We start from the raw sequence: 12783 nt of genomic DNA, 5'->3' as shown, positions 1-12783 counted from the left end.
TGCAGAAATACCTAAATGTAAAGCAAACCTCAGCCGGTTCTCAGACAAGAAAGTGCAGCACATAATAATCAACGTCCAAAAAGGGTCAAACTGTTCGCTTCCCCTACAGTAAATATGAAGGTGGATCTTACTGGAAAAGGACCTCAGTGTTCGACACATTTTTTCATCTTGACCTTTATTTATAAAGCCCTTTTCAGACAAAAACACAACCCCGAGTACTTTACAGAGCAGAAGCAAAACTCTAAATGTCGACGCAGACACGCAAAAGTGCACGTATGATCGCAAGTTTACAACAGAAGATCGCAAGAGCTGAAAATAAAAGCGAGAAGCCACCAAAAAAAAAAAAAAAAAAAAAAAAAAAAAAAAAAAGATCAGCAAGTTAAACAAACTTTCTCAAATAGGTACATTTTAAATTCTACTCTAAATAAATCTGCTTTCTGGCAGAACTCTGGCTGCAGCATTTTGGATGACTGAAAGTCTTAAAGCGCTAGCTTGTGACAGCTTGAAGACAAACAAGCCAAGATGCCACTTGGAGACAAAACATCCAGAGCACAAAGACAAGCAAGTTTTTTTTTGTTTTTTTTTTCCCCCCCCAGACAAAAACTCGTAAAGTGCCGTGCTCAACGGCCATTTTTTTTACTAAAGCTGCTTCCGTGCCTCCTATAAAGTTGCCTACTGAGGGGCACAAGTGTTAAAAAGCCGCACACAATAGCGGAGCATTTAATACTTCCCTGTGCTTTGGACATGGTTTCAACTATGCTGGATGACTCTGCAGCCAACACTTTAAATAATTATAATTTCTAATTATAATTTCTCAAAACTTCTCTTATGTACCAAAGGGGGGCCCAGCAGAGAAAGTTTGGGAATCACTGGACTTAGGCTACGGCTAAACGAAAACGAAACGAGGGTTTTTTGAAAACGGGTACAAAAACGATTTCGACCACACAGGGGAGCTTCTCTGTCCAGATGGAAACGCCACGCTTGCTGAAAACGATGCAGTACACACGAAACACCTCTCGGTGCGCTGTAAGCCACCCCCACCAGTTACACCAGAACAATAGAAGAAGCAATGCGCATGTGTGTACGCCCCTACTTCTACCAGCGCGAAGCTCACGTTGTTCCTTCAACAACGCCGCTGTAGTTAGCAGTGTCTGCAGCAGTGCTGCTATCAATGTTGTGGGGTCCATGATGATCGCTGTCTGTCCTTGTTGTGTTGTCTTCTTCTTCCGGATTTTGAATGGAAGCCGCTTTTTGTTCTGGTCACTGACGTATGTGTATACGTCACTGGCGTTGGCCATGTGGCTGTGACGCAGATGTAAACAAATCCGTTTTGGCTGTAACAATGGAAACGAAACGACGCCGTTCTCAGATCTTCCCACTCTGGAACCCGTTCTCAAAAACTATCGTTTTGGGGTAGTGGGAACGCCGGCTCCGTGTGGCCGCGACAGCCAAACGATAAGAAAAAGTATCGGTTACAGTGAAAAACGTTTCTGTGTAGCCGTAGCCTAAGCAATGGTTTTACATGGCCAGCTGATACAGACAGATTGATCTGATGGAGTACAGAGGAGCTGATAAGGGGCAGAACATCTTTAAACAGTAGGTGGTCTTTTTTTTTTTTCCCCTCCCCTCTAATCGACACAATTTTAACAGTTAGTTGACGAAATCTTTACCGTTAAGCACAGAGGGAACGTGCTGCACAGCAGTGCTGTGGCTTATTGTTAACCTGGCTGAAATGTTGCTGTTCTGAATGCTTTAAGATCTCAGATTATTTTTCTACAACTTCAGCCAGACCAGTTTGCTTACCTCTATAATGATGTTGACGTCGGTGGTGAGGGCCTGCACTCTGTGGAAGCTGCCGATGAGCCCTATAGGCAGGAAGCCCTCCTGATCCATCTTCCTTCGCAGGAAAAAGTCCCGCTCCAGGTTGTCCAGGCTGAAGTAGTACTCTCTGCAAGTGGAGGAAAACAGGGCGACGTGTGGTCAACATCATCTGCAGAAACTGACTAATCAGATGCAGTCGGTTGCCGTTTCCTCACAGCTTTTCCGTGTAGGGAGGAAATCTTTTCTCTCATCACAGAAAACCAAACGTTAACAACATTTTCCTTCCATGCTGAGATCAGAGTTTTTAAAGCTCTCTCCATTAATATTCAGTCAGAGAAGAGACATGATGAGCTCATCACTTCTACAGCACATCTGAACTTAAAGAGTTTGTTACCACGCTCCCAGTGAAAGCGCAGGAGAGATGTTTACTTACATCTGCCTCTTAATGTAGTCCTTCAGCAGGTCGTGATCGAGCGAGTAAAGGTCTTTGCTGCTCATATTGTCGTAGTAGTAGGTGACAGAGTTGCCGAACTTCTGACTGTAAGGTCCGTCTTTCCCATCGAAGGACTTGTAGCCGTAGTGGTAGTCATAGTGGCCTTCACAGGACAGAAACAGGCAGTTAGACGGTTCAACGAGCGAGATCCGGATCACTTCAAATTAACAGGGAACTGGTCAGTTCCTTCAGTATTTGTGTTAAAGAGGAAACCTGAGAACAGAAGTACTTAAAATGGTGAAATGGACTTTATGGAAGAGTGACTTTGCCAAAAGCAATGTGGGAGACTCCTTAAACATCAAGGTCCTCTGGTCCTCTGCACAGGACAAGTAAGAAGGTGCGAGCAGAAGACAAAAAGGGAGGAAAAGATGAGCAAGGGGAGGGAAGAGAGAGAATTCTGCCAAAGCTGACAGGCCCTCTGTTGGATCCAAGGCCTTTCCTCATTCCAACGCTCTCTGGAGGTTGCTCCTGTAGCCTCAGGGAGGTGAGGCACCCTAACACAACCGAAGCTTTTACACATTCTGTCTTACCAAACATGCCTGGATTTGACGGACTACAATCAGTTAAATGTGGCACAAGTTATAGCAAGAAGACAAAGGGGAGTTATTTAATATTACTTTATCTTTTTTTCCCCTTCAGGTCTTATGCACAACCAAAACATGCAAACGACCTTTATGGTCAAACTGTACGGCTCAATCAGAGGCCAACAACAAAGTTAAAAAGAAAAAGAATGTTACCGCGTTCACTTGGAAAGGAATATAGGTAGACGGAAAGAAAAACATCCAGCTGAGGACATTCAAAGGATGTTTGATGACACGTAAACCATTTTATTACAAGCTTACTAATATAAAATATCATATAAATATAATATAAATAACCATTTTGAGGTAATAATAGACCTGCCAGAAAACCATCTAACAAAAGGCAACGAATCTGGAATTTACCACCAAAACTCACGGTTAACAGGCTGCACATGTCGAATGAATGAGCCCAAATACCAACTTCAGTGCTGAGATCAGAGTTGTGAAAGTTCTCTTCACAGATGTTCAATCAGAGAAGAGACATGAAGAGCTCATCACTTCTGCAGCATGTCTGCAGGTCACATGACGTCCTCGTTGTGTTAGTCAGACTAAACCTGGACTTTTGAAATACGTTTTAACACGTTCGTCCAACTGAAATAGAGTTGGAGGTGGGTTATAGGAGAATACTGCAGTTTAAAGGGTAGGCCGCTAATTACACCAGAGAGGATGTTTCAGCATCTCAAGAAAAGCCTTATTTTCTCTCATGATGCAAACAGTAAAATAAATCTTATCAGCTAAAGCCCAAAAAACATCACTATTATAAGCAGTTGAGCGAGTGCCACATGACGCAGACTCTGAAAACCTGTGAGTCAACGTCACAGCAGAAATGCAAAGTGTCCATCCTGCACGCCGGGAGCAGGGAATGATCAAACTGATCCATCATGCAACATGCTGGTCACACTGACCATTTCACCGCTCTGTTGTTTCAGGCTGCCCAACAGAATCACAGCATAAACTAGAACGAAAACAAAGCTGTCTGAAGTAACAGACACAGGCAGCCACAAGTGTTTGTATTCACCAACGTCAGAAATAGCATCTGTAAAATTCTGTAGGGGAGGGAAATATAGAAAACAAAAACCAACCAACCTCGGCCACCACCTCGGCCTCGTCCTCGCCCTCTTCCTCTTCCACGTCCGCGACCTCTGAACCCTCCGCGGAACGGCGCCCCCTCGCTCTTCACACTGGACACCTCGTCGTGGTCATCGCGCCACTCGCGCTCGTACTTTTGACTGTGCCAGTCTGGAGGAAAAGTAACCACAGTCGCATTAGCAAACGCAGCAGCACACCAGGGACACACAGCCAGACCACTATTAAACTGAGCCAATCAACTCTCTCCCTCATTTTATTTCTCTCACATCTCTCCTCAGCTGCCAGAACATATTTTGCCGATGTGTTATAACCCACGTACTGTAAAATAGTACACATTTAAATAATGGCGCTGTCAAAGCAGAAGTGGAGGATGAGTAGCAGCACACAGATCTCCCCACATCCTGCTAGTGAGTCACGTCCACCGTCTCGCTGTGGCAGCCACTCACTACCCGACAGCTCTGCCGTCTCTCAGTAAGGACGTCAGACTGACCTCTGAGGTCGTTCCTGGCGTTGGGAGGCAGCCGGGGGTTTTCGTTCTGCTTGCTGTTGTTCCTGGAGGCCGAGCGCTCCCTGGGACCCTCCGACTTCACGTCGATCTTCAGAGGAACCCACTTCTGCTTGTTTCCTGTTCATGATGACATGAAGAAGAGACGCAGCCAGTTCAGTTCCACAAACTGTGGAAGTGTCCAAAACTTTTCACAGACAGTGCTTTTTGTGGCAAAATATTGGGGAAATGTTTGATCAAAAGTTTTTCCAGATGAAATGTTATTCAGTAAAAAAAAGTCTTTATAGAAGCGAATACTTCACATTTCCCAAACACAACCTGTGTAGCAACACTTCAGCTACACGCTTCTGACTGAAACTGAACACTTCTTTGTACTACCATTTTCTTTAACCCCAAACATTTGATGACTACGGAGCCCCTAAAGGGACATGGAGGGATTTTTTTTTTTGTGAGATCTCGCAAAAAGTTTTTTTCCCACGTCAGTGAACCGAAAGTAAAACAGACACAGCGATGGAGGAGCCTACCCATCATCTTTTCAGATGTCTCTCACTTATGTCAAAGCCATGTCTACGTGCAAGAACGGATTTGATTTCTTTATATGTTAGGCCAATACTAAAATAGAAATCAATAAACTTCTCCCACGGATGATGGGTAGGCTCCTCCATCGCTGTGTCTGTTTTACTTCCGGTTCACTGACGTGGGAAAAAAACTTTTGCGAGATCTCGCAATACTTTTTGCGAGATCCCGCAAAAAAATAAAAAATAAATAAAAAATCCCTCCATATCCCTTTAGGGGCTCCGTAGATGACCACACTCCCAAAGTCAGGTTCTATCAGGTGTTTCCTCCTCTTTAAATCATATTTCAGGGTTGTTTTTTTTTTTTTTTTTTTTTTTTTTTTTTTTTTTTTTTTTTTACAGTTGGTTCAGAGTGTTCGTGTTGCTCCGCTTCATTCATATCCTGCTGCCAAGCAGCCGAGTCCTTCAGAGGCTGCGGCAGTTTTGTTGAAAAGCTTGCTAAACAATTTTAACGACTGAATCAGTCTTCTTTTAGAATAATTGAAAGATGGCTGGGAGAATGTAAAACATGTCGAAATGAAAAATGGTCCTTTTTGTTTTCTTTTTGCAAATTACATACGCTAACATTTTATCTACACATTCGGCAGGAAAAAAAAAAAGTCCAGCTGGCCCAAGAGTTGCAAAAGTTTGTAGATTTCTAAACTCTCACTTTTCCCCTGCTGATGAGTCGGATGGATTTTCAGAGGAAAACAGGATCTCTGTATTCTGGAGGATTTGACTGCATTGAGGGCTGTAGTGTACGGGAAACCTCCTACATCTCCTGCAGTACCTCAGCTGGCCAGCAGGCTGGATCAGTGATCTGCGGTCTAACAAGATAACTGGTTGTGCTGCGAGCGAGTTTGTGACAGAAGAGAGGAAATGACAGCCAGTTTTACGTGACGTGGCTTTGAGTAGGTAAGGGATGGAGAATGAGACAGAGGTGGGAAATGAAACATAAGGAGCCACTGATAAGACTGAGGCCACAGAGGGAACAATGACGCAGTCAACTTGTAGCACTACTGGATTTTATGTAATGGATCTTCTGACGAAACGAATATGGAACATGTTTATAATGTTGCAATAAATCAACCTTTTCTTTTGCTTTCATGCTGAGATCAGAGTTGTTTAAGTTCTCCTCATTTGTGTTGAGTCAGAGAAGAGACATGAAGCTCATCACTTCTGCAGCACATCTGCACTTCATTCATCTTTAACAAGGTTCTATGTTGTTCTGACAAACAAAACCGATTTAAACTTCATATCAAAGACTAAAGTGAGTTCTCATGGCCGTAAACAGCACCTTAAAAATACACGTTTCACTGCATCACTCTGAATTGGGCATGGGCCGGTATGAGATTCTGACGGTATGATATCCTTTGGCAAAAATATCGCGGTTTAACGGTATTATGACTACAGCTCTAAAATGTGTGTTTTGAATGTCTGTATTTAAAAACAAGAGAAATAAAAAAACTTTTCCATTATTCATGAAATATTGCTTCAGTGGACACACTTGGGGAGTTATTTAATTACTTTCAGGATGCAATAATAATAATAGATTGGTTTTATTTAGCGCTTTTCATAATACTCAAAGCCACTTCCAGTGAATGAAACAACAGCAATTTCCCCAAAGTTCTGCCAATCTCCGTCAACGAGTTCTGGGAGCTGACGTGCACCATGTTGTTTTCAGTGCAGTGTCGTACAGGGGCCTGAACCGCACTTCTTCGCCAAGTCTGGATTCGAATAGGTCCATCCTGTTTGTCGTTTTCCGAACGTGTCAAGATACAAATTTTGACTGGTGCACGACTACTAATCCGGGGCGAGGGGCACTACGCTGCAGCTGCACACGGCGTGAGGGACCTCCCCTTTCTCTCTGACGAGACGCCACATTAAAAAAAAAAAAAACGCTCATACTGCAGGGACGGTATGACAGAAAATTTTTGTGATTTTGAAACCTTGCCTTTTTAATACCGTGGTATACCTTGAAACCAGTAACCGACCCGTGCCTAGTCAAGTCTGAGTATCAATGCAGCAAAGTCACACAATTCAGTTGGTAACTAAAGGTCAGAAAAAACTCCCGGACCGCATGCCTGGCACAGTTTAAACCTTTAATTGCAGCTAAAACTGCAACTAGCCATCACCAACCTCTACTCAGTCATCTGTTGTTGGCACAAATTTAAAAAAAAAAGACTGTGCTCAACTTCAAGTCAACACTTACTGACAGAACTTGTGCACTTTCAACAAATTGTTAAACATTTTGTTTTCAGCAAAAACAAAATGGGTCATTTTATGGGAGATTTTCCTTCTATTTCACCTCTGTTGTATATGTTGCGCTCACATTAGCGTCCCACTCAATGTGACAAACCGAAAGCATGAAAGGTAGTATTTGGAGGTGCAGTCCATCTGAACTACTGGTGTTACTACATCTCAGTCTACATTATTGGAGCTAGGGAACAGTTTTGGGTTCCAGAGATTCAAAAACATTGAGAACCTGTCATAGTCATCAAATGGGAGAAACAAGTGTAATTTCATGATAATTCTAAGAGGGAGAAACTCCCAAGACAACATCTTCTAAACTCCTACAGAGGAGCCACCGCATCCTGACAGAAGACTCAGCGGGTGATTAAAACAGAACATCTGTGTTAACCATCTACTGAACAGCGATACTGGTGAAGTAAGCCAAAGGATACTAAAATACAAAACCCATCCCACCATAGCCTGTTCACCCTGCTGCCATCCCACAAATGATGCCGAAGTATGAGCTGCTGTAGCAGCAGAATCATGGTGAGTATCTTTCCTCAGGCTTAGAATCTACTGAACTCACAACTTCTTCAGAACTCACTTTTTGAGCAAACAGGCATAAAGGAAACTTAAATGTGAAGTCTCTCCTGGTTATTCATGTTTATTTCGACTGATAAATACACATCCCTGGGAGTGCCTTGTAGTGATGGGATATAAAGCAGCATGAGAGTATTAACAGTACTAAGGGATTTGTTTCAGTGCAAAAGTACTGATTTTACTGCACTGACTAGCCTTTAGCTCAGTTCTCAGAAGCCATTACTCTTTAACTGACTCTGATAACATCTTCTACTTTGAATTGTCCTTTGCCATTAAATTGGTTTAGCATTGGTGGTTGGAATCATCCATCACACATAAAAAGTGTCCTTTTAGTGCCTAAAATGATTCTAAACTTTAAGGTCAGACAACTTCTGTGTTAGGTTGAACCTTTTTCCAAGCTGCAATGTATTTTTGTCGCTTGTTGCTGGGGATGGGAATCGAAAACCGGTTCTTGTTGAGAACCGGTTCCCAGTGTTTAAATTCCTTGGAATCGTTTGGCAATTTTGCAAATAACTAACAAACAAACACTGCCTATCATGTTAGCGCCATTTGCCTCATTGTAAAACCTGCTGTTAGTAACGGTTAAGGTTAAATGAACGCCTTCTCAGGCATTACATTTAGATGAAATCATGAGAGACAGAGCCTGACTGGCTCAGAGCCAGAGGCTGGTGGTACTACCCCCAGTTCACGTCTACCTCCAGCTTCTCCTTTCACCAGAGCAGGAAGAGTTAAATTACCCAGGGCATGATAGACCAATGTGGACCTCACCGTTGTTGGGTTTGTAAGGTCATGACTCGTGTTTCTTCTAAACTAAACAAAGTTGATGCTAATCGACCGGTTTGTTGTCCTTTTTCTCCAAATGAGAATCGATAAGGGAACCGATAAAGAACCGAATCGTTAAGCAGAATCGAAAATGGAATTAGAATCGTAAAAATCTTATCAATTCACATCCCTACTTGTTGGGTAAACTCTGGCCAGGAGATGGCGCCAAAGGGGAAAAGCTGGTAAAAAAAAAAAGTCGACGATATTAACCTTTTTTCTTGGGCCCATTCTTCTGGGAGTCGTCGCTGTTCTTCTCCTCTCCCGAGTCGTCCGACTTGGCCTTCAGGTTCTCCTTGCTCTCCTCGTTGCTCTCTCTCTTCTCCTTTAACTCCTTCTTGGCACTTGGCTTTTTCGGACCCTGGAGGGGAAACAGTTTGAGGCAACAGGCTTTTAGACAGAAGGCCCGGCTGAGAAGTTTTAGATCCAGTAAATAATATCCTACTACATACAACTATCTTAGGAAGCAATTAAACTGGCTAAAGTTCAGAATGAAGTGGGGTTTGAGCTCAAAAACATGTTCTAAAGATTTCATTTGTTAAACATCCACCTCCTAACCGCACTGCTCCAATCGTAGCGAAAGGAACATCACAAGCAAGCAACACAGTGCTTTACTGGACTATTCAAGCTTTGGATTTCTTGGCACCAAAGTAACTGGGCTCTGGTGTGAAAGGGTAACACACAGCCTTAGTGGTGTTTGTAACCACTAACTGCGTATTAAAGATTCAACTAAACAACAAGTGGGATTTAGAGCATATTATCAGCAAACTTTATTCTATCTAAAAGCTGTTAGCAATAATTTGTCATTTAAGCTGCCACCTTGAACAGAGAAGCACCTTTTGCATCTTGTGATTATCAGCTCATCAGCTTAGAAGTGGTAAGTCTGCACAACAGCAGTAACTGAGAACCAGACACAGTTTGGTGAACAGTAAAGAACCACAAATTAAATGTTTCAACAAGAGCTGCATTTATACACAGCCATCTCCAACCTTTGGTCCTTTCACGGACCAGAATTCTTTGTGTCAGAGACACAAAAGATGCTGATACACTTCCCTGAGAGACTTTAGAACACAATGACGTGGTCGTTGCCTTCATAATGCCAACCTCTTGCTGCCCATCCCATTGGTTTACTCGTCATTGTAAAGAGAATCTCAGTGCACTGAAGCCAGTCTCTGGTACGCTCTCCACTGTATCACATCCACACCAGCCTGGATTGTTGCTACAGGACAAGAAGGAACCTAAGTTTTGTACGTTCTGAATGTGAATGTGTGCTTTTAACTCTGAGGCCTGACACAATGCACACATCAAGATTTAAAATGACTATATGTGGGATATGAGTGTGGAAATGCCTCCAAAGAACAACACTAATAACACAAGGGGAGGGTGAAGCTCAGAGGCTGGTCTACCTGGAAACTATTTTTGTGTGAAAGAAAAAATATGTATGAACCAGTGTTCTTCACTCCAAACGTTACACATAACAATGTTGTAAATGTTCTCTACTTCATTTAGCAAACTCCCTGACATACAGGGCAGTCCCTTTCCAAAATCCACCGTAAAAGTTCTGGCTTCTCGAGCGAAATTCCACAGGGGGGGGAGAAGAAAAAAAAAAAGTTCTGCACAGCTGTCGGAGATTTCCAGAGGAATTAATGGACTCCTGGTTCACATGGACACGAACACGCATGTATATGGAAACGGGACTTCAAAGATGCTATTTCGCATATCTTGACTGTAGTATGTTGGACCAGTATGACCATTCCATTCCCATTCTACCGCCATCAACAAGGCATCTACAGCCACCTTTCTGGCATCTGCTTTGCTTTCTCACCGCGTCTACATGCCTAAATGCAAAGGGATTCTGCTACTTGACTGGCTGGTTTTAATCCGTTTAAAAAAGCAACTGAACCAGCATTACAGCTGAAGTGACCCAGACGGTGTGATACGGTGTGTTTTTATTGCACTTTGTTTAAAGACTACTATTTTATAGCAACAATCAGTAATGGAACTACTGAATAAAGAATGATTTATAATAAATATGATTGAATAAACCAGTCACGGTTTGTAAAACAAAGTTTTTTTGTTTTTTTTTAAATCAACTAAATCCCACTGTTTAAAGGTGAACAGCTTTGCATATGTTTCGGGTGTCCTTTGTTCATTCGCTCTCTAACATTTGACTGCAGTAACGTAAAAACTACCGCCTTCTTCCATCTGAACCTGAGCCAACACTGAGCAACGATTACAAAGTAGTTTAACAAACATGAACTGGCTTTGCTGGTTATCTTTGCTCACAGAACCGATATCTACGTTTATTCAAATCGAGCAGAGTTCAGCCTCTCCTTAGCTATCAGCAACACACATATCTGCAAACTTTGACAATCCCGAAGGCTTTTCAATACAACTCAGGCAACGCATTAGTCTTATATTCGGTGAGTGTGCGACAGACAACAGGTTTCATGCCCCTAATCCCTCTGTTTGCACTCCCCCACAAAGTGTGACATGTCAGCCTAAGAGGGATTGCGTTAAAAACTTACCTAATCGGCCTAAATCTAAAGTTCACTCCGAGCATGCTCTTAGGAGCACTGTTAAAACAGAAGTATCGGCAAACATCAAAGTCACCACAACCAATCGGTAACTTTTCAAACTTCAATTAGTCTTGCAAAGGTATAAAAATAATTGTTTTAAAATGACATTGAACCAACTGGAGAAACTGAAGGAACCCGTTTAATCTTACAACAAAACATATTTGCCCTTTGGTGCTACTGACATTTGCCCTTTTTTGTTTTTTCTCCCCCTTTCTCAAACTCTGATGCTTTCAGAGTTAAAATAATTCGGCCTTTTAGATTTAATGACATAATTTGCTCATGTCACCACATGTATTTGAGGTCTACCCTAGGCTGCATACAAGTGTTTTATTCTTACACACCGTTACTAAAACATATTGGTACCCATTAACCATCGTTTGCAGTTTAAAACATGGTACTGGTTTATCACTGCTGTGTGCTTTAGTTTCAAAGTTCCTTTTTTCAGGCATTTGTAAAGCACTCTGAATGACAACAAGAAACGTTTGAAAGGTGCTATACAAACAAAGTTAGATTGAGCAACTCCTCTTATCAATCGATAATGGCGAGCATGGAAAATGATGATGGGTAAATGCCTGAAATTTCAATTTACTGCTCACTATTGACAGTCTTTTCAATAAGAGGGAGTGAGGGTATGAAAGGAGGACGCGAGTTTGGACAAAGCTTTGGGACTTTGACGACAACAATGGATGTTAACAGACGAACACCACCCAACACAGCCAACCGTGCACAGAAAATGTGTCGAAACGGTTTGACCTTCGAGATAAATCTAATCCTGCAGCCGCACCGCAGCAGTTTGGGAAAGGTTTCCTTACATAAAAAGTGAAGTAAACTTTAGTTCAGTTTTAATAAAAGGAAGAAAAAGTGACACCGAGGTGTCTTTTGGTTTTGTGTAGTGTTTCGAAATGTTTGACATGATCAACTTGGTGTGGGTCTGATGATCAGCGACTGAATGTCAGCAGGTAGGCGGGCTGCAGGCTTCATGAGCTGCAGGGGAACTTACAGTGATTCTCCATGAGTCTTTGCCCTGCCTGACAGTCGGCGGGCAGGACACGGTCCGTGTCACTGCCTCCATCTGAACAGAGGGAGGGAAGAGCAGTTTAGATAGGACAATGAGGTGGACCATGAAGAACACACACAGACAGACAGACACACACACACACACTCATATTATATGTAGGAAATCTATAGCATCCTCCACCTATTATCAACTAAAAAAAAAAAAAGAATGCCCGTTTTTCTGGCAGTAAAATCAATGTACAAAGTCCCGGCTCTGGATGTGATAATCTGCGACTCCTTCCTGCTCCTGCTGTTACAGGAGGTCATTCTTTGCTTTGGGTCAGGGGTAACGGCTGCGTGGCTAATTCATTACATGAAGACTGGCACACTTCTTTTTCTTCTGATTATTAATAAGGATTCTGCTCAAATAGGAACAGATCATTTTTAGAAGAAGATTGTTCTAGGCTCAAGTGTGAGCGGTGGAGTGTGTTCTCTGAATCAACAACACGGTGTG

The 12783-nt window shown here is 42.5% G+C and overlaps 1 protein-coding gene across 3 annotated transcripts in view; it reads right to left on the bottom strand.

Moving 5' to 3' along the window:
* The window catches only part of larp1 (La ribonucleoprotein 1, translational regulator), a 62907-nt gene that overhangs the window by 10534 nt on the left and 39590 nt on the right, over window positions 1-12783 (bottom strand). For 2 of the 3 annotated variants that reach the window (XM_075486620.1, XM_075486621.1), the window contains exons 4-9: window positions 12274-12345; window positions 8908-9055; window positions 4475-4609; window positions 3982-4134; window positions 2255-2417; window positions 1804-1948 (exon numbers count right to left, since the gene is read on the bottom strand). In XM_075486620.1, coding sequence (XP_075342735.1) covers window positions 1804-1948; window positions 2255-2417; window positions 3982-4134; window positions 4475-4609; window positions 8908-9055; window positions 12274-12345 — 816 coding nt within the window. The remainder of the gene's footprint in view (window positions 1-1803; window positions 1949-2254; window positions 2418-3981; window positions 4135-4474; window positions 4610-8907; window positions 9056-12273; window positions 12346-12783) is intronic. The other variant, XM_075486622.1, reaches the window with a different exon arrangement.

Source organism: Odontesthes bonariensis, chromosome 16 (genome assembly GCF_027942865.1).
Source record: "Odontesthes bonariensis isolate fOdoBon6 chromosome 16, fOdoBon6.hap1, whole genome shotgun sequence".
Classification (NCBI taxonomy): domain Eukaryota; kingdom Metazoa; phylum Chordata; class Actinopteri; order Atheriniformes; family Atherinopsidae; genus Odontesthes; species Odontesthes bonariensis.
The sequence above is the reverse complement of the archived record's forward strand: the minus strand, read 5'-3'. Positions and strand labels throughout refer to the sequence as shown.